This window comes from Mirounga leonina, unplaced genomic scaffold, assembly GCF_011800145.1.
Source record: "Mirounga leonina isolate KUSES-001 unplaced genomic scaffold, KU_Mleo_1.0 Mir_114, whole genome shotgun sequence".
NCBI lineage: Eukaryota > Metazoa > Chordata > Mammalia > Carnivora > Phocidae > Mirounga > Mirounga leonina.
The window spans coordinates 353,864-375,822 of record NW_023270265.1 but is presented as its reverse complement, the minus strand read 5'-3'; the positions used below and the strand labels follow the sequence as shown (position 1 = coordinate 375,822).

Genomic DNA, 21,959 nt, shown 5'->3' with positions numbered 1-21,959 from the left:
TCAGGGACACTGTAGATCCTAGGGAGAGAAATATAATCAGGAAAGCTCCTGGGCCCTGCTCTTGGCTTTCTGGGCACATAAGAGGCCTTAGGACAAGAGGGTGCCGCTGGGGAGTCCGGGCCTGGAGACAGAGGCTCAGAGCACATGGGACAGTGGAGTCACTCATGGGGGGGTGGAGTTACAAAAGGGGGGGGGCCCAGCTGGTGGTGGGGGAAGGGAAGAGGGCCTCTCCTCCCTCGTGTCCCATTATGGATCAGGGATGGACAGCCACGACTCCGTTACCCATGCCCATGGCAGACTGACTCACCATGGTGCCGAGGGCATGGAGGTCCTCGGGATCTCTCAACACTGTTTTCCCTACAGCCACTAACAACCGATTGCTGTGCAAGTCACGTTAAAGCCTCTCTGCTGACCCTGCTGGCCTCTTTGTGCCTCAAGGGACAGACTGGGCTTCTCCTTGGAGGCACCGAGCCTCACAAAGGATTTGGGCTAAGTGAGGGGTCATGAAAATACCAACAGGATGGCAGAGTGAGATCCGGGTTCTGGTCCAGCTTCTGCTGCAACCATTCAGCTGCAGGACCCCGAGTAAGACAGCGGGCTTCAGGGCCTGTGTGCTACACGACCTCCTGACCCACCTGCCTCTTCTACTCTGGCGTCAATAGCCCATCCTCTGCCAGAGCCAGACTGATGATAGGAGACCCCCATTGGCCAGCTCAGAAGGCTCCCAGGGCATTTAAGACAAAATCCAAACTGTCTTCCATGATCCCTGAGGTGGGCCAGTCTCTGCAGCCTCTGACTTCCTCTCTGAGCCATCTCTGGATCACTCTGCTCCTGCCACCCAGTTTTTCGGGCTCCCAACAGGACAGTCCTTACAACCCTTGCACTCCACTGCCCTGGGCCAACAGCGCTCCTTCTCACCCCTGCAGGCTCAGCTAACGGGACCTATTTACATCTGAAAAAGCTCACTCAGCTGCCCGCTTGCTGCTGCCTGTGCTAGGAGCTGGGGTGGTCATGGTGGTTGCTGGTGGCCGGATGCGGTGGGGAGAAGGGCATGGTTTCGGCAGGAACATCGGGGTGAGTGTTCACCGGCTATCTCCTCCCACAGACTGTAAGCTTTCTGAGGGCAGGACCTGTCTTGTTCCGCACGCATCCCCTGCATCCAGCCAGTGCATGGCACACAGGAAGCCCTCCACAAACTGCAGCGGAGTCAAGAGATTATATATGAAGAAGGACTTACGAGGTCCTTCCTACCAGTGATAAGCCAGGAGTCTCCACTTCTGAATAGACAGACTTCTGAGGAGGCAAGGGCCCCAGAAAGATACGATGGTAGGGGGAGGAGAAAGAGAGGAGGGACAAGGAGGGAGAGGAGAGGAGGAAAAGGATGGAGAGAGAAGGAGGAACCACCACAGAAACATGTACTCTAAGCTTCAGCTCTCTCATCTGTTAAATGGACCTGATAATAGTACCTGCCTCACGGGGTCATCGTGAGGATTAAAGAAGGTGTTGCACGTAAGGCACTTTAGATCGGTGCCTGGCAGGGGGAACCGCCTCCAGGGGAGCAGGTATTAGTTTTCCACCCCCAATTCCAACAGTCCTGGGCTCCCTGCAGGCCAGGCGGGGGTGGAGGGGATGTGTCTCAGCCCTGCAGGAGCCCTCCTGCTGGCCCCCGCCCCACGTGTGAAGGCGTCCATCTTGTCCGTGTGACAGGGGGAGGCGGGATGAGGATGGGGCTGACAGGTGCTCTCCTGGCGTGAGGGGTCCCCCGCTTGTTTGTTCTTGCAGACACGGTATTGTTCTTGGGCTCCCCTACCCCCGTCTTTATTTCTCTTTATTTTAAAACCTGGAAATAAAAATTGATGGGGAGCAAATTGCTCTGGCCAGCAGCTCTGTGCTTAAAGGAGTCTCCCTGGGAAAGCAATTACAGGATGTCAGAGGCTGTCAGGGTGGCAGGCGGCTGCCAGCGCCCAGGATCTGGGCGGGCCTGGTGGGCCCTGGGCCGACTGCTGGGGAGATGCGGGAGCCGGCATCTCTGGGGGATGGGGGGCCCCCCTCAGAGGCACAGGGATAACTGAGATCACTGCCTTGCTGAGCATCACCTGTGGGCCTGGCATTGCATGAGGAACTTGACACAGTCTGTCCCGAATCCTTAAAAGCACCAGCAAGATGGGAATCATAGTCCCATTTTACGGATGAAGCAGCTGCAGCTGATAATAACTAGAAAACCAGTCACAGCAGCTCAGCCTGGTTTAGTCCACATTCCACTTCCATTCCCACTGTGTGAAATAAGTCCAAAGGCTGCCCTCGTTTTACGGATGGGGAAAGTGCCCCAGCTGGTGGAAGCTTCCAGCACCACACACAAACCCCTGCTGCTCACCTCCGCCCAGAAGAGGCTGCTTTCCTAACAGGACCTGGGCCTCTCTTGGCCTGCAGGCTTTTTTCCCAAGGAAGCAGTTGGCCTGGCAGGGTACCCACATCCCCAGAAGCTGCCGTCACTCAGTGGGGGCTGGAGGCGATGGATCAATGCCCCAGCCTCCTTGCCCTGAGGTGGACGGGCTCACTCTCCCCTCGGATGTCTCAGTGGACAGAGCTCCAATAGCCCCCCATGGTAAGTGGCCTCACAACGCCCCCATCAGTGACCTCCTCTCACTTCCCAGGCCCGGGTTTCCTGGGGCCACCTCTCCCAAGTAAACTGCCGGCCCACGAGTCCTGCCTCAGGGTCTGCGTCTGGGGGAGCCAGGCCTGACACACAGGCTGGGTGCTGGGCACACGCGGCAGCCAGACAGCACGTCCCTGTCCTCACAGCTGCCACTAGCTCAGAGTCCCACAGCTGGTCCCTGGCGGAGCTGAGATTTGAACCCTACTCTGTCCGACATTCACACACACAAAACCAAAAGGAAGAAAAAATTCAATTCTTAACCCTTCTACACTGCTGTCCATTTCCTCACACCCTTGGGTTTGAAGAGGACTCAACTGAGTGACTTTAAAAAAAAAATCACCTCTGACCATCAAACAAAGAAAACTGGGCTACAGAAAGCCATTTTCTGGGGATGCAGGAGGGAGGGCAACTGGCTGCCTGGGGGTGAACGAGACATTCACCATCAGAAGGGACGCAGGGCCCCTCTGGGGCCAGTTATCAAGCTGGGATTGTGTGGTAGAGGATGAGAAGGGGAGGGTGCCAGAGAGATGTGGGGCCAGACACCGGGGCTGAGGCTCAGTTAAGTGAGACCTTACGTGCAGAGGAGATGGAAGGAAGAAGACAAGACAGTCTAATCAGCCCCCTGGGAGTGCAGTCAAACCACGGCTCCCCCATTACCGGATCTCACCACACACCCCTGCCCTGACTCTGACCCTCTTCCCCCTTGCCCCCGTAGGATGCAACAGGAAGCTCCAGGTCTTGCGAGAAGGCGGGGAGAGGTACCTGGGCTGGGGCTGGTCCCACCCATGCGCCAGGACGTGTCCTCACCCCAAGGTGACTTAGAGCCCAGGTGGCACGCCCCCCATGCCTGCTGCCATTGGCGGGCACTGATTGGGCCAGCGTGGGCTGCTTGCTAATGAACCGTATTGATTCCACATTGTCTTGTTGTCTCCCTAAATGGCAAGCCACACATCTGATAGATTAAATGCCCACATGATTGCCCGCCTGACATTCTCCATCACTCCGCCTGCGAGTCCCTAATGCATTTTACAGCCCCACAACGACAGAAGAAATTAAGGTCAAAGTCCGACGCAGGAACTATAAATCACCCGTGATCTCTGAGACCAGCAGAGGCCTGCAGCCCTAGCCCTCACTCACCTGGGCCGCTTCAGCCCAGGGCTTGATGGCAAGACAGTCACATTCGGTGAGTGCTGGGAGCACTCATGCCTGAGAAGCAGCACCTACTCACAGACATTTGGGTCCCCCCTCTCCCCTGCCCACCCCACCTCCAGTAGTCAGAATGTTCTCACGCACGGAAGCTCGCTGATAGGAAAGCAGCATATCTCCTTTACAAAGACTTGTTTCCCAAGTACTTCAAAACATGCCGGTCACACTGTTCTAACAATGTCCCCAGAACAGGGAGAGGGATGAGCGGCATTCCCTCCATTTTGCAGACGGAGAAACTGAGGCTTGCACAGAAAAGGGGCTTGCCCAGGGTCATTCAACAAACTGAAGACCTTTATCTTCCAGACCCTAAGTTTACAGATCTTGTTACAAGTGGAGCTTAGAGGGGTCTTTTGTCTCAGTCCTGTTTCTCCTCTGGGAAGGGGGTACCAGCTGTAGGTGGCTCAGCAGGCAGAGGGAGCCCTGGCCTTGGATTCAGCTTGGATATCACCCGGTCAAGTTCAGTGTGCATCTTGTCATACCTCTGGGCCCCACAGTTTCACCGGGCTCTCAGGGAGCAATTCAGTCTCTGTGAGGAGGCTGTGTTAGTTCATGGTGAAGGGAAAGGACTTGGGCATTCTAGAAACAAGGATTCATGCCTCAGCTCTGCCCCTTCCGCAGATACGGCGTCAGGAAAACACCTAATTTCTCTGAATCTCAATGCTCTCATTTATAAAATGGGGAGGCTAATTTCTACCTCACTAGGGCGTCATGGGGCGGGGGGGGTTCAATGAGGTAACACACATAGTTGCTGAGCTCGGCAGGGCATGTGATAATAGTACCTGTCGTTTGTTTAGCACCTATTCTGTGTCAGACACTGTGCTGACATGTGCTAGGTTCTTTATGTGTATTATCTCATTGAAGCTCCCCAACACATCCATAAGGAACGAACCTCATCACCATTTTCCAGAAGAGAAAACTGAGGCACACGAGAGGTTATTTGGCAGAGACTAAACATCCATGCTCTCTTTTTCAACTGAACAAAAATTATTATTTTTAGGTGGCACAACACTCTCTGCCAAAAATACTACATTGGCCAGCTTCCTTTGTAGACAAGCATGGTCATATAATTAAGTTCTGGTCAATGAGATGAAAGCAAAAGTTTGCAAGATATTTCTAGGAAGTCTTCTCAAAAGGGAAGGAGAGTACCCTTCTTCATGTCCTTCATTCTGCAGCTTAGAATATGGATGTGATGGCTGGAGCTCTAGCAACCACCTTAGACTATGAAGATGAGGGCCACATCGTAGAAATGGGCATGGGAGAGAAATACACTTCAATCTTGTTTAAGAAACTATTTGGGGGTTTCTGTGACTGGTAGCTGTACTGGATCATTGCTGATACAAGTAACCTATTCAAAGCCATATAGCTCAGAAATGGCAGAGGTTTAAGTCTGGAGCTTGGGGTCTTTACCACCCTGCCTCCTGTAGTGAGCACTTGAGGAACATGAGCTAATACCACCACCACCACCACCACCATCATCATTGCATAGTAAAGTAGAGGAGGCTTTTTCTGGAGATGTTCAAACTTGCATTAGTTGGTCATGAAATCAATTTAGTGGGTCATGATTAGCATTTTTAAAAATAAAATTTGGTGGACTAAAATAGAATACACTAAGGTAAAAACTGTAAGATGTGACGAAAGAAGTTGAAGAAGACACAAATGGAAAGACACTCCATGCTTACAGATTGGAAGAATGAATATTGTTAAAATGTCAACACTACGCAAAGCAATCTACAGATTCGAAGTAATCACTATCAAAATTCCAATGGCATTCCCCCCCCCAAAGTAGAACAATCGTAAGACTTATATGGAACCATAAAAGACCCCAAACAGCCAAAGTCATCTTGACAAAAAAGAACAAAGCTGGAGGCATCATGTGCCCTCATTTCCAACTGTATAATAAAGCCATAGTAATGGAAACAGGACACCAGCATAAGAACAGACACATAGATCAGTGGAACAGAAGAGAGCCCAGAAATAAACCCACGCATATATGGTCACCTAATATTTGACAAGGAAGCCAAGAACACTCAATGGGGAAAAGACAGTCTTTCCAAGAAATGGTGCTGGGAAAACTGGACAGCCACACGCAATAGAATGAAACTGGACCACGGTCTCATACCATGCACAAAAATTAACTCAAAGGAGAGGAAAGACTTGAATGTAAGACCCAAAACCCATAAAACTCCTCGGAGAAAACATAGGTGGTAGGCTCTTGGACACCAGGCATGGGGATGATACTTTGGATCTGACTCCAAAAGCAAAGGCAACAAAAGCCAAAATAAATGGGACAACCTCAAATTACAAAGCTTCTGCCAGCCCAGGAAGCCATCAACACCATGAAAAGGGAAACTACTGAATGGGAGAGAATATTTGCAAGTCACAAATCTGATAAGGGGTTACTATCCAAAATATATAAGGAACTCCTGCCAACTCAACAGCAGAAAGACATCTGATTTAAAAAATGGGCAGAGAACCTGACTAGACATTCTTCCATAGAAGACATCCAGATGGCCAACAGACACATGAAAAGGTGCTCAACATCACAGATCAGCAGGGAGATGCAAATCAAAACCATGACGAGCTATCACCTCATGCCTGTCAGAATGGCAATTGTTGTAAAGACAAGAAACAAGTGTTGGTGAGGACGTGGAGGAAAGGGAACCCTGTGCTCTGTGGGAGAGAACGTAAATTTGTGTGGCCACTATGGAAAATAATATGGAGGTTCCCCCCCATATTAAATTTAACAGAAATACCATATGATCCAGGAATCTCACTTCTGTGTATTTATCTGGAAAAAAAAGGAAAACACTAACTTGAAAAGATATGTGCACCCCCATGTTCACTGCAACTTTATTTGCAACAGTTAACATAGCAAAGCAACCTAAGTGTCCACCGATGGATGGATGGATGCAGAAAACGTGGTGCATATTTACAACAGAATATTATCTGGCCATAAAAAAGAAGGAACTCTTGCCATTTGTGACAACAAGGACGGAACTTGAGGGCATTATGCTAAGTGAAACAAGTCAGACAGAGAAAGACAAATTCTGAATGATCTCACTTATATGTGGAACCTGAAAAAAACAAAGACCCAGCTCACAGATACCGAGAATAGACTGGTGTGGTTGCCAGAGGTGGGGAGTAGGAGGAGGGCAGAATGGGTGAAGGGGATCAAAAGCTACAAACTTCCAGTTATAAAATAAATAATTCATGAGGACGAAATGTACAACATGGCGATTATAGTTAATAACACTGCATGGTACATTTGAAAGTTGCTAAGAGAGTAGATCTTAAAAAGTTCTCATAAAAGAGCCCCAAATCTAGAATATGATACTAGAGTGTGTTATTACATGTGGTAAGAAAGTACTGTTTTTGTTCTAGATATAGATGTGTGTGTGGGTCCTGGGTATGAAGTTAAATGTAGTGTTTATTATGGATTATAGTAAAGTTGGAAAAACACTAAAGCCGATGGGCATAGGGACTTTGAGCCACTCCAGAAAGCAGCTAGCAGGAACCACGGCTGTCATTCCGTCCTACAGGGATTATGCAGCAAGATTAAGCCACCCCGAATGCACAGGCCCGGCTTAACTTCTTCCTAAACCTCTGTGGGCCCCCTCCTCCCTCGGCCTTTCTCTCCCAACTACTCCCTGGACAAGCTCTCAGGCCGAGGCCCTGGGGACTGCTCGGAGCCCATCCTGCCCCTATTGTCCCGTCCCAGGGCCCAGAACCTTCCCGGCACAGGGCACAGGTGGATTGTGCGCAGGCATTTGGTTGACTGCATTTATGAACTCGTTCTGCCTTGGCCATTCTTACAGCTACCTGATGTCCCTTCGCCCAGGGGGTCCATTTTCTCTGCTCTGGTGTCCTGTGAGCAACTGCCTGAGCAGAAGCAGTCAGCAGCTAACCTACGCAAGGGTGACTCTTAACAGAGTGCAGGGGACTGCTGGCTCTGGGTGCAGGTGGGGGACTCTCTTGGGGCAGGCTGTCACACGTTGTTAGCACAGGGGGCCTTAGGGAGTGTCCAGCACAACCTCTTCATTTTACAGATGAGGACACCAAGGCCCCGGAGCCAAGGACCTGCTCAAGGTCATCTGGTAACTGGACAACTCCTGCATCCCAGGCTCTCGCCCCGCCCACCTCCCCGGCCTCTGGAGTTGGCTGACTCCGGCAAGAGGCTGGAGCCCAGTGTAGGGTGGCACTGGATGGAGACCAGCAAACAGGAGAGGGGCCCCGGGGGTTTTGGAGTCGGACAGACCCAGGTTTGAATCCTGGCTTGGACATTCACTAGCTGGCTGACCCGGGGCAGGAGCTTGACCTCTCTGGGCATCCATTGCTGTCAGAAGAGATGATGAATCTACTGCACAGGGTTTATCATTTGCCGTGCTCACAACACCCGCTCACGAGGCCTGGCCTTTCAGTTTCTGGTCAAGGGGCAAAGGTCAGTGGAAGAGCTGCTCTGGTCAAGGATGGGGGATTCTGGAGGCACCAGTGAGGGAGGGTTCAAGGGCCTGGCAGGCAATGGGGGCTTTCCATCAATTTGTCAAGTAGCTGAGTGACTGAATGACCGAAAATGGTCAGACCTTAAACAAGGTTCAGGGTAATCACTTCGGAGGGGGGCGGGCAACTCTCCATCCTCACACCTGCCCTGCCATGAAGGGCTCCTTCCAGAAGCCCTGGGTGGTGGCGAGCAGACGGCAGCCAGCTGTGTGCTCTCTGTCTCTCCTTAGTGCCTGTCCTACCTCTTATCGTATCCCATTTGGGTTTTACGGATGATATTTAGATTAAAGAGATACACACAGCCGAGGAGCACTGAGGCCTGACAGAGGAACTCAGCCCGTCAATCACTGCAGCTCTGCTTCCTCCGGCACCTGGCAGGCCCCACACCGGCCCCTCCAACTGGAGATGAACCCAAGAGCAGATTAAAGGGGCCACAAGCACAGCCTGGACACCCCCCCAGATGGGGGAGGGTGTGCCTACAACCTACAAAGGCCGGCCAGCTTGCGAGTGGGGCTGGGGTGATGCGTGCGCACGTGTTTCAGCCCCCCATCCCCTCCCCAGGCTGCAGATATTGAATTTTCTTTTAAACGGTGGGGAAATTGGAAGAGATTTTGTTCTGTTTAAGCACAGCTGGAGTCTCCTGTCTCAAGGGACTGGAGAACAATGAGATCAATTAAGATGCCCGCAGTGAAAGGTGTCAGGAGGGGTTGGGCAGGGACAACGCCAGGTGGTGGTTGGGGGGGGGCCTTCTCAGGAAGGGGAAGGTGGAAGAGGTGGCCTGGCTTCCGCAAGTCCAGCTTTGGCTCTTCCCTGCTTTGACCTGCCCGTCTCCATTGGGTTTTGCCGAAGTATCATGATGAGGCCCGCTCGTCAGGTCATGTTATCTCCCAGACTTACTAATAATTCATGTGGCAATTTCTGTCAGCAGCTTCATATGATGATGGAATCAAATTGAACGGATGCTATCAGAAGCAGGGAGAAGGCCACCGTTCTAGAACAGCATGGAGAGCCCTGGACACTTGGCAAGCAGCTGGTGCTGGTACGACTACCAAAGCCTCAGCTATGCGGGGGCCCTGGACCACCACCTCTCCATACATTCTTCTCCCCATCTTATAGAGGATGACACTGAAACCCAGGGAAAGAAAGTTATTAGCTCACGGCCAACCTGCTGGTAAGAAGCTGAGGCAGGACTCCTACCCAGTGTCTGCCCACTTCGGTGCTTGCCAAGGTGCAGGGCCCACCTGGCGGTCAGGTGGAGATGAAGATGGATGATGGACCTTGCTGGGCCTGGGGGGGAACGGGAAAGCGGCAGCCCAGACCTGAGCAGGACCTCGGCTGTCACCTCTCACTTGCCCTCCCAGCCTCCACCCTGGTGCCTTCCACGCCCTCGGTCTTCCCCACTCCCACCTCAGCCTATTCCCCACATGGTCACCACCGTGATCCATCATATCTCTCTGGCTGTCCCCTCCGATGGGCTCCCTGTCCTCGTCAGTCACCTCCTGACCACCTCTCCTCCACCTACACCCCCAGGCTCTTGTCTCAAAGTCTCTCTCTGCAACTCCCTCAGCTTGCGGCAGCTCCTTCCCAAATTCTACCCGCCTCTCCCTTCCTTCAGGCCTCTATCCACTGCCACCTTCTGTGAGGGATGTGTCTCCCCCGATCCCCCAAGAGCACCCAGTAACACTGCCACCCCTGGTGCTCCCTGCCCACCCAGCTCTACTTTTCCCAATGACACTTCTCCCCACTTGTCACACGCTGTGCTTACTTGTTCATCCTCTGTCTCCTGCCCTTGGAATGGATGGGGATGTTTGTCCGTCTCGCTCACTGCTGTCATTCTAGACCCTCGATAAAGAGTCACTGAATGGAGGATGGCAGTTGCCTCTGGGGCTCCCCTGTGCCTCAGAGAGCATGGAGTTCTGCCCTGGGAGGGATGGTGGGTAAGGCTTCTGCAGTGGAGACACAGGGGCTCACAGAGGGCACCCGGCTCTGCCCAGCAGCAGCCAAGGAAGCAGGGTCAGCTCCTGCTCACCTGTGCACAGAGCCAGGCTGAGGGGCTGGGTGCATTTCAGCCTTGACCTTGCAATCTCATGCCCCGATTAGACAGGTGATCCTGGAATCTGGTGGCCATCACACCTCCCAGCTCCCTGCCTTTGTTCCTGGGCTGGGGTCTGCATCCCCAGATTCTGCTTGCCCTAGGGAAGTTTCCAGTGCAGTGGGGAGGAAAGGACATGAGCCACGAAATCCCTGAGCAGTGAGAATAGCCAAGGAAAAGGAGGTGCAGAGCACACAGGGGAGCTGGGAAGAACGGGTATTGAACTGGAGCTCTAACTGGTCCCAAGACATCTACATTTGTGTAAATGCTTTAACATTCTTTCCATTGAGAGCTGGGGGTGTCTCCCTTGCCTTGATGTGAACTTGCTTGGGTGACTCACTATAACCAATTAAATTCAGCGTAAAGGACTATGTGAATTCGAGGCTGGGTCAGAAATGGCCACACAGCTTCCAGCTGGTTCTCTTGGGACACTCTTTCCCTAGAGGCCTCCTCTGAGGTGCTCCCTCTCAGAACCCCTGTGTCTGCAATGCCGACCCCATGGGGAGAGGCCGTGTGTGGGTGCTCGTGACAGTCAGACTGAGCCAGTCCTTCAGCGGGCCCGGCCCAGGCACCAGACCCGGGCGGGAGACGCCTCCAGCTGCTGGGGTCACCCCCACACCCGGAGTTGCAGAGAAGAGCCCCCTTGCTGAGCTCTGTCCACAATTCCTGATCTACCCAACCCGTGAGGGCCAGAAAGCGGCTGTTGCTTTATGCAGCCAAGTTTGGGTGGTTTCCGATGCAACAGGAAGCCGAGCAAGCTCTGAGGGTCCTCGTTCAGAGCACGCCACAAAGCAGGCGTGAACTGAGTGCTGAGTGTGGGACCGCGTGAAACCAGCGGAGAAGGGCGTGCCTGTGGGCAGGGAATGATAAAGCCCCTATAGCCAGGACAAGCTATGTAATTTGCCGGGCCCCATGCAAAGTGAACACATGGGGCCCCTCGTTCAAAAATTAAGAATTTCAAGACAGTGACAGCAGTGCATCAAGCCAAGCGTGGGGCCTTCCGAATCCAGGTCCCTGAGCACATGCCCGGGCCGCACGCACACCCTCCTGCCACATCTGCCTTCCTCTGAGTACGCTGCGGGCCTGGCTCAGTGCTGAATGCCCTCCCCAGCTGTCCCACTCCATTCTCACAGCAGCCCTCCCAGGCAGGACCTCTCAGCGCACCTCCCCAGGTCGGAGACGACACAGGCTCAGGGGCCTGCTAAGGGCCCATCTCGGCAGAGCTGGGCTTGCGCACAGGCTGAAGGGGTAGAGGGCAGCCGGATCAGGGTTCCTGAAGGCCACTGATGATAAAAACCGCTGTGGACCACTGTAAGCCCTTGACCCACACTGGGGCCTCCGAGCAACCAAGCCATGTGTGCTGGGCAGGTGCGACCTTCCCCACCTGATGGGAAAGAAGCCAAACGTGGAGAAGGAGTGGCCAGCCCACAGCAGAAATGGATTCACGACCCTGCCCAAGACATTAGCAGTCTCCCAAAGACAGGCTGGGAAGAGGGGCAGGGAGGAGAGAGAGGAACCATGCCTGTCAGCTCCCACAAGGTTACATTGGAGCCAAGGGGTAGCTCTCTGTCCCTGGGCTGAGCAAACTGGGTCCCATGCCCACCCAGTCAAGGTGCTTACATGCCTCTCCTTCTTGCTTTGATTTCTGTGCCTAGAGAAGAATCCTGTCTTGTCTGACAGTCCATCTTCTGCCCATTCCTGCTGTGCCCTAGCTCTCTGGAGCAGGGACAGAAGACCCTGGAGGGCAGTAAGGTCTGCCCTGGGAATAACCTCCTTCCCAGCTGCTGTTCCTTCTCAGCATCCCTCTCTGATGGAGCTAATAAATCTGGGCACATGAGCTCCCTATTGCAGGAGGCCAGGCTGGCTCATTGCATATCCCAGATACAACCTCTCTCAGCGGTCTCCCAATGCCTGCCAGGGGCCACCAGGATGGAATAGGTGCAAGAATGGGATGGTTTGATACAGGATTTCTTCACTATCAGAACAGCAACCCAATGGTTCTATTTGGGGTGGGTGGCAATCCAGGAGGGAGAGAGAGAGCTGAACCCTGTCCACATCATAGGAATGGAACTCCACCTCCCTACAGAGCACCTCCCCCTCTCTATATTCCAGCTGCAGGGCCTTTGCACATGCTATTCCCTCTTTGTCCAATGTGCTTCCCTCCCCTCACTCACCTATTAATGCCTACTCAATTGCTAATTCCTCAGGGAAGCCTTCTCTATTCCAGTCAAGGTCAGATGTCTTGTTATAGGTGTTCATTGTTCCCTGATCCCTCCATAATAACAAGTAATGAAGATTCCTTTCTTAGTATTAACATCAGGCTTTCCCAGGAGACTGTAAACTTCCTGAGGGCAAGACTCACATCACCACGGTCCTCAGGGCCACGTGCCTGGCACCCACTAGGTATTCAAAAAACATTTGTCGGATGAACAAATGGTTGGACTGCTTTCTTACTGCCCAGGAAAACCTGCTAGGCACCAGGTACCAATTGGACAGGCTGAAGGGCTGCCCCAAGCCCAGGAAGAAGACACCCCACAGCCTTCCCACCTGACTCTTGTCAGGTTGGGAGGCAGGATGGGAAGGTGAGAATCAGAGCAGCCTGGGGACAGGAGAGGGGGACAAACCACACAGCCTAGAGGATGGGGAGCCAGCAACAGGATATAGGAACTCTTATAGGCATTCATGAACACAGACGTGTGTGTTATATACACACGCCCCTGAGCACATGGAGCTGCATACACGCCTGCGTGGTGCATGCGTGCACACACCCCCCACAAGCGTACCTCACGTGCACCCCCAAACATATGTGGGCGCATGTGCCCCTGCACATCCCTCCCCTGCGTGGTCACCCTTCAGAGGACTGGCTCTGACTGGCACTGACGTCTGTCCTGCGTCCTCCTGCCTTCCAGCAAGCTTCTCCTCGTGAAGATAGCTCTGGGCTGCCTTGGGGTTCGTGCTTCCCGGGCCAAGGCTCTGGTCTCCCTGACTTGGTCTTCTCATCAGTGAAAGGGTCCCCTGGCTCTGACCCTCCAGTGGCTGGGGACCTACAGAACCAGAAATTCACCTGACAGTGCCAGAGGTTCCCGAGGGGCTCGCGTGTCACCCAGAGACACAAGGCCTGGAGCTGCCCTGTGGCCTGTCCACCTGGGTCCTGCGGAGAGCACTCCTCAGCTCCTCTCTTTCCCCTCAGCTCTGAGCGTTACTGAAAGGACGGGCTCAGCGGTCCAACACAGAACCTTCTGGCCAGGCAGCCCCAGTGGCTAAGAGCCTATGGCTCAGGGTCAGGTGGTCTTCTTGTGAATTTCAGCTCAATTGCTTGCTGGCCCTGGGGCCCTGAGCAAGCTGTACGTTTCTCAACCTGAGCCTCGGTTTCCTCACCTGTAAGATGGGGACAGCATGTGCAGTGGTTGGAAACAGCCCGTGTGAAGTGCCTGTTTCCAGCCAGGGCTCACCAGGGACGCTGCAGAGTTGATTACTGCAATGGCAACTGCGGCCCTCAGGGGTCAGCTCAGGGCGTCACCGCCCCAGGCACTAGGTCTGGAAGGGACTGCGGACACATCTTAGTCCATCTTGTTCATTTTATTTATTTTTATTTTTTTTTTAAAGATTTTTAATTATTTGACAGAGACACAGCAAGAGACGGAACACAAGCAGGGGGAGTGGGAGAAGAAGCAGCAGGCTTCCTGCTGAGCAGAGAGCCTGATGTGGGGCTCGATCCCAGGACCCTGGGACCATGACCTGAGCCGAAGGCAGATGCTTAATGACTGAGCCACCCAGGCACCCCAATCTTGTTCATTTTACAGATAAGGTGCAAGAAGAGAAGCAGCTTCTGCCCTGGTCACCCAAGGTTTGTCGAGAGCAGAGTCGATGCTCAAGGTCAAGCCTCTACACCTTGGGACCCCCACTCTTTTCCCTCCACCAGTGGAAACTCCTTTTGCTGTAACAAGGGTGCCGTAAGGGCCTCAAAACCTGGGCCGGGGGAGGTCCAGGGAGCGGGGAGGTACAAGGGTCCAGGCCTTCCACCTGGCTGGGAGACCAGGCTGGAGGCGATGGCCCCTCCTCTCCCAGCTTCCCCCGCCCTGTCAAACTGCTGTCTCCCCCCAGGATGGGTGACAAGCCCACAGAAGCCAGACCAGTGCCAGGGTGAGGGCTGGGGAGGCCCCTCACAGCAGGCTCTGCCCCAGCCCTCGGTGCAAATTAAAACATTTTCCTTTTCTTCCTAATTTTTTTTTTTTCCTGACACAACTGCCCATGAAATGTTTTAATAACATCCTAGAAAAGGTCATGGAGAAGGAATTTCACAGTCCCTGAGCAGGCAGCTATAACTTCAGCTGCTCCTGCAGCAAAAGAGGTGGAAAGATCAGGCTGACCCTGGGAAATGGCAGGGGGCGGGGGGAGGCCAGGTCAGGCTGGGCAGGGTGCCGGGTGTGGCCACGCAACCCGCTCCCCGCTAGAGCTCTGGGAGATGATGTTGGATAAGTAGGGGCTGCCCAGGGGATGCTTCCGCACCCAATATTCACACCTCTTGACAGCAGGCTAGGGGGTCTCATGTCCACTTTGCAGATGAAGAAACAAAGGCCCTCAGGGGTGACGAGGATAGACTAGCACACAGCAAAGGCGGGGAAAGCAGGGCCCACAGTTTCCCGGGAGGTCCTGGGCTCCTGTAGGCACACATTCCTGGTACCAGAGCTTATTACTGGGTGAAACAGCCCCTTTATATGTGCACAATCCTACAACCCTGGGGCCGGGGGGTTGAAAAGGAGGTGGGCAAGGCTTAGACTCAGGAACTGGAGGCTGACCAGGTGAGAGACACTCAGAGGAGGCTAAATGCATCCATTAAACATCTGGAGAGGGACTGGAGAAGGGGTTGTAGGCAGCAGGCAGGGGTCCACGCAGGCCCAGGAACTGCTCTGGTGTTTGAGAACACCCACTTTGAGCACCTACTCTCCAGTGGCAGCCCCAGAGGAGACTGGGCCTAACACATTGTCCTTGGTACCAGCACTTGGCCCCCAGCCAAGAGGTGTGTCTTCTGACCCTTCACACCCCACCCCTGTTCCCTAGATTCCGCAACCCTTCCCCAGGGCCATGGGAACTTGCGACTGCAAAGTGAGACCTCCATCCCCAGCAAGAATACCAGGGGGGAATCCCTGGACACCCACAAGCCTGACACCTGAACTCTTTGCCATGTGGTCCCAGGCCGGCTGGGGCCCAAAACACAGGCCATTTGGGTGTCCTTCACCATGATAGTTGAATGTGGCTGGGGGGAGAGGGGGCTGCAGTCTCTCTTTGGGTCCAGAAGGCCAAAGCCTCTGGCACTCACTCTCTGGCTGGGCCCCTAGAGGCCGCAAGAGGATCCATGGAGGGGGGCCCCAAGCACCAGGTGACTGATAAGGAGCACCTTGGTGGAAGCCAGGGGGGCCACAGCCTGGGGAGGCAGGCGAGGAGGGAGACAGCCACAGCTGACTTAGTGTTTATGTCTGATGGCCCGCCTAGCTAAACATCTGTTTGAAGTATTAATAACTGTCAGATGGGAAGGGCCTGGGGCTCAGTATAGTTTCACACCATCTGTCAGAAGAGTAAACACATTGTGGAGTAGGGGGCCTGGGATCAGCAGGCAATGTCTCGGCTTGGAGTAAGGATGGAGCAAGAAATGGAAGCGGGGACCCCAAGGTCCTCAGAATGGGCAGAGAATGGCAACAGTGAGTTCAACTCCATCACATTTATTGAGCACCTACTATGCGTAAGAGCTGAGCTTACGTCACACACGTCTGCCACTCTGATCTGCTCGGCAACCGATCCTCTTTGTTCTGCTAACAGAAGCCCCTTTGGCATAGCCCCTTTTCCATTTTCAGCCCATAGAATTTGGATGGAGCGGACCTAACCCCTGGCTCCACTAGGAAGAGTGTGACCCATCTCTGTTAGATCAGGATCATGATGATTCGTTCCAGGATGACCCAGCAAGGAGAATCAGCTCTGAGACTTTTGCTGGAGCTACTGAAAAAGAATATGGTTTTCCCACTAGGGTTGATAAATTGGTAAGAAGTAATCCTGGGGGTGCTGGTGTTTCTCTCGGTCAATGTAAAAAAAAAAAAAAAAAAAAAAGCGCCTGGTGCTAAAGTCAGATTCCTGCTGAGTGCCTGGGTACAGCTATGCCTGAAATCATTTATACTTTGAATTACATGAGCTGATCCTTTTTTGGCTTGAACCACTTAAGGGTTTGTGTCCCTTGCCATCAAGAGTACTGACTGATACAAATGGACACTGGAAGGGGCCCTTTGTCAAAGTCCCAGCCAAGGGCAGCTGGGGGTGACCAGGCACCCTCAAGGAGCCCATTCTTCCCTGGTGCTTAGAGGGAGGGTGGCCCTCCTCAGAGTTAGCTGGTCCCTATCCCCATTAAAGGGCACTTCCGGGGCTCCTGGCCCAACTAGGCCCGGTTCCTCTCAGGGACAAGGCAGAAAACCAGTGTCCTTGGCCCAATTCCAACCTCCTCCTGGTTGGTCCTCTTTCAACATTGTTGCCCTAACCATGGCAGCCCCATCATAAAGAGTCCAGATGCTTTAATACACAAACACCACAACTTCTGGGGGCTCAGGGGCACCCCCTTCCCTGACCACCCACATTTCTTGGGCCAAGCCTTCTGGCTGCCTCCCCGTGCTCTTCCCCAGAGCTCAGTGGCCCTGTGGAAGAGCAGGACTCACCAGGACTGTCAGCACAGAGGTCCCCACAGTGACGTTCTCGTACAAGCTGACGTTGTACAGTGGCTGGCTGAAGATGGGCCGGTTGTCATTCTCGTTGATGAGGGTGATCTTCACCTTGGCATAGCCCACGTGGTCAGGCACACTCTCATTGGCAAAGAGCTGGGTGTGCAGAGCGGGGGCCCCGGGTGAGCTCTCACATGCTCCCGGAGCCTTGTCCCCATAAGTCCCCCTGGGGTCTTTGCAGGTCCTAACCCAGAGTTCTTGTCTGAGTCACTGCCCATCCCAGTGATGGGAGTCTCTCCAGCAGGGCTCCGAAGCCAGGGTGGCCACGGATTCTGCTGGGGGCTGGGCTGGCGGGGGCTGGGCCGTGAGGCTCCTTATGGGCTTCCGGGGCTGTGCCCGTGCCTGGGAAAATGCTGCTCAATTCCCAGACACTTCCTTGTCCTCCTTGAAAAGGGGAGGCTCAGCCCAGCCCCTGCCATGGGCTCAGTGGGCTTCCTGAGTCAGATCCACACAGGGGAAAAATGGGGAGAGGTGGAAGGAGGAGTTTAAGGAGATGGTGTCACCCTCTGCCTCCCCTGAAAGCCTCCCACCGGACAAAGAAAAATGGAGGGGGCCTTACGTCAAAGTCGTAGCGGTCCACAGTCTCATAGTCCAGGGGGATGGCCACCCGGATGCGAATGTCTGCCTTCCCTTGGACAGAGGTGGGGGAGATGATGAAGTGCTGGGAATTGTTCCCCACCAGGTACACCTCAAACATGCTGTTCAGGCCCTGGGGCAGAATGGAGAAGAAACCAGTCAGAAAGGGCTCAGGAGGCGGAGGGTCCAGAGCAGAGTGGTGTGGTGGAGGTAGAGGAGGAGCAGGGTCCATAGTGCGGCTTGCCTGCACCCCACACCAGAGTGGTCTGGCCTCCTCTGGGTGACCCTGGCCTGGCTCTCAGACCCTGCCTCCTGTCCACATCCGGGCCCGCTAGAAGTCTCTGCCAGTTCTTTTTGCCTCTGATATCCTTTCAGATGCCCCCAAATAGCCCTTCCAGATGGTTCGGTTCATTTCCCACCTCCTGCTCCCTTCCTCAGTCCCAGTGACCCCAGCTGGGGAGGATCTGTAGCTGGAAGACCCAGCAGGCAGACAGGAAAGAGGGCCGGAGGGGAGAGAAGCAAGTATGTGTCCCCGGCAGGCATGGGCAGGAGAGGGCATGAGGGACAGAGCAGAACACAGCTTCTTCCCCTCCCTCCCTCCGGAACAGGTCAGTCAGGGAGAACACTGGTTTCCTTACACATGGAAAGGGAATAACCCAGCTGAATGGCAAAGTGAACCCCCATGGGCCCCACCCTGTAGCCAGCTAGCGGTAGCCCAGAGGACACTGGATTCCAGGTAGCTCAGAGCTGCAGGGTCCTCCATGGGCTCTGCCGCAGCCCATAATTTCAGGTGTGGGGGTGTGTGTGCTTCACTCCAAGTCAGGTGTTTCTGATCATTCTAACAAGGCCCGAGCTCACAGAGCCCTCAGATACGGCTTAGCTCCTTCTGACACAAAGGGTGTGAGGTCTCCATGCTACCCGGGCCCCCAAGTCCAAAGAGCCAGTGATGAAGGTGGGAGACATGGCTTACTGACTCCCCAGAGTCTGGCCTGCTCGGCGATGGATTCAACCCCCCATGGGGGGAAATTACCCCCAAATAAGCCTCCTTCAACCTAGGTAGATGGCCTATGGTTTGTAACCAACCCGTGGAGACCTCTCCTGACCCTTACTGCAGATGCTCACTGGGTGACAGACCTGGGCTGTGAGCACCAGGAGGGAATGTCCTCCTGCCCATGCTGCTCACCCTTGGCCCAGCGCCCAGCATAGCCCCTCTGTGTACGTGTTTCTTTGGAACCGAGGGCTGGCAAAGGAAGCATGCCTCTCTTCTTGGTTGCCCAGGGATCCCTTCCAGACCTGTTCCTGCTGTGACGGGGGCAGCCAGGCCATCTTGAAGCCTTTCCATGGTCAGAAGGGGATGATCCTGGCAAGGCTGGAAAGGGCACCCCCAGTGAAGCCTAAGAGTTCATGAGATTCTTCCAGCCCTGGACCTGTCCCCCAGGTGGTCGAATATATTTGTGGAATGAATACATATTATTATTTACCCATCAGTCTCTTGAGTTTTTTTTTCCTATTTGCAATTACAAATTGGCAAAACAGGAGTGTTGCCAATCTCGGGGTCCAGACAAGCAGCAGGGCCTCCAGAGCCCCCCCCACCCAGAGTGGCTCCTGCAGATGGTGCAGGCAATGCTCCCTCGGCCCTGTCAGCGTGTGGAGTCCTCAGTTCTCCCTGGCATGGAATCCATCCGTCAGATGGAGGCCCAATTAAATGCCCGAAGGGGCACTAATAGCCAAGACCGGCAGAGTGTGACAGCTCTGAGCAGGTGACACCAAGACCTCTCCCTCCACCATGGGACCTGGAGGCCCAAGAAGGTGGGGGCCGGCTGAGCTACGCCAGGGCACGTGGAGCAGGACGCCCCCTGAAACCCCTTCCCCACACTGCCCACCGGCCTCCCCAGCCCCTGCCCTTCCCAGGCTCACTTACCAAGTTCTGTCAGTGGGAGTTCGGTCAGTCAAAGGGTATGGAGACAGAGAAGGAGCCGGAAAGGTACGGAGAGGAGGAAGGAACCAGAGAGAAAAAGATGGTGAGATCCGAGGTCAGGGTAAGGGAGAGGGGCCGAGTGGACCCTAGGAACCCACCCTGCTCCAGAGGAACAGTCCCCTTCGTATCTGATGGGCCCCACACCCAGAGGAAGGAGAGGGAAGCAGAGGAAGAGGTACTAGGGCTTCTGAGCACACTCGGTCCTCACCCAGAGGGAGGTGGGGTGGGGGGTGGGCCACATCCCTATGTCCTCCTTCCAGAAGCCTGGACCAAACCCCTGCAGAAAACGACCCCAAGCACCGTCACATTTTAATCTTCCTAACACAGAAAACATTAAGACACGATAAATACAGACATGGAAAATTTTTCACATAGTTCCAAAGTGTAAAGGGCACACTGCCATCTCCCTGTCCCCACTGGCCCAGCCACTGGACAGCCTTCTCTAGAGGCCATCACCACACCCCGTCCCGGGGTCTCTTCCCCAGCAAATCCACACAAATACGACGAGCTCTAGGTTTCTGGGCCTCCTCTCCCTGACGCCAATGGCAGCACGCTACACGCACCGCTCTGGCTGGGGTTTTGTCACTTAGATCCAGGTCTCGGAGACTGTTCCAGAAGTGTACAAACGGGGGCCGATATTAACGATGACAGCACCGCACACCGAACACCTGCTCTTGGCCAGACGCCGTTCGGAATAACCGCAGAATTATGCTCTGTGGTTACTGTGGAATGTTGGGAGTCCTCAAGCCCACAGAGCAGGCCTCAGGCAGGGCAAACCCACAGCAGAGCAGGGACACAGTGGGAGCTCAAGAAGTCACTGGGTTTCAGCAGCTTTTCCTCACCCACTCCTCTGTGCGATCCTCTTCCCACGGGCCATGGGGTGGAGAAGAAGAAACACCGATCTTGGAAACCCCTCCAGAGGAAATGGACTTCAGAGAGGTTGAGTGAGTCACCCAAGGTTGCACAGCTTGCTGGCAGCACAGTGAAGATAAAAGCCCAGGCCGGGGTGCCGTCTAGGCCGAGGGAAGTGGGGTCAGGGCCTCCCCCACTAGCAGCTCCAGTGCAGTCTGAGTTCCCTGAGCAAACGGAGGCGGTAACGCTGAGCACCCCAGGGCGGAATCTGAGCGAGCGCCAACAGATGAGGCCACGCCAGGAAGGCTGCCCCAAGGGGGGGGGTTTGAACTGGCTTTAGGAACGAAGGGAAAATGAGCTAGAAGAGGAGGGATTCCAGGTGGAGGAAGCGGCTTTACACACGGAGCTCGGTCCTTAGCGTGTATCAGAAGCACCTGGAAGCTTTGTTAAGCTACAGACTGCTGCCCACCACCAGGACTCCCTCATTTGGTAGGTTGGGGCCTGAGAATTTCCACTTCTAACAAGTTTCAGGGGCCGCCTGCCCTGCCACTGCTGGTCTGGGACCCCCGCTGGCCTCGCAAAGGCATGGAGCGGGAATGAGGAATCGGTGAGGAGGCAGACAGTGAGCTGATTTGCAAGGGGTGCATGTGGGGAAGGGCTGGTGAGATCGTTGGGATAGCAGGAGGCTGGGGGGCGGGGGTCCCACTGCAGGCACCGTCTGGAGGGCTCTGGCACTGCCCTCGTGAGCAACGGGGAGGCACTCTAAGCTCTGAAGCACATGCATACTGGTGAAAATGAGGAAGGTGAACTTGGCAGTGAGTGCAAGTCACACCGAGGCAGCCCTCCCTCCTCACGGGGCTGCACATCTGAACCACCAGCGTGGCTCTAAAACTCAGACACGCAGATGCCCACAGCCACTGGGTCAGAACCTGCCGGGGTGGGGCCCAGGCAGCTGCAGTTTTGTGATGCTCCCTAGGGAACCACATTGCGCAGCCAGGCTTGCGAAGACATCAGCGGGGGCAGGCAGGGGCTCGGCGGCACCCACAGGAATCCAGAGGGGCGAGCAGGGGAGAGGCAGAGCGGAGTCCTCCATTGGGCCACCCAACAAAATCTCCTGGAGGGGTCTTTAAGATATCCTCATGCCTAGGTCGCACCCCAGACCAAGCAAATCAGACGTGGGTGAGGCCAGGCCTCAGGACCTCGTAACACTCTCCATGTTATTCATTCTAATGTGCATCCAAGGGTGAGAACCACTAGGGCAGAGTGGTGGTTCTCCGAGTGGGGTAAAGGGACCAGTAGCTCAGCTTTACCAAAAACCTCATCAGAAATGCATATTTTGGG

The 21,959-nt window shown here is 54.5% G+C and overlaps 1 protein-coding gene across 1 annotated transcript in view; it reads right to left on the bottom strand.

Moving 5' to 3' along the window:
• Window positions 1–21,959, bottom strand: part of LOC118021074 (cadherin-23-like) — a 328,706-nt gene that overhangs the window by 107,715 nt on the left and 199,032 nt on the right. The window contains 3 exon segments of the mRNA XM_035021097.1: window positions 17,150–17,308; window positions 17,772–17,921; window positions 19,710–19,715. Coding sequence (XP_034876988.1) covers window positions 17,150–17,308; window positions 17,772–17,921; window positions 19,710–19,715 — 315 coding nt within the window.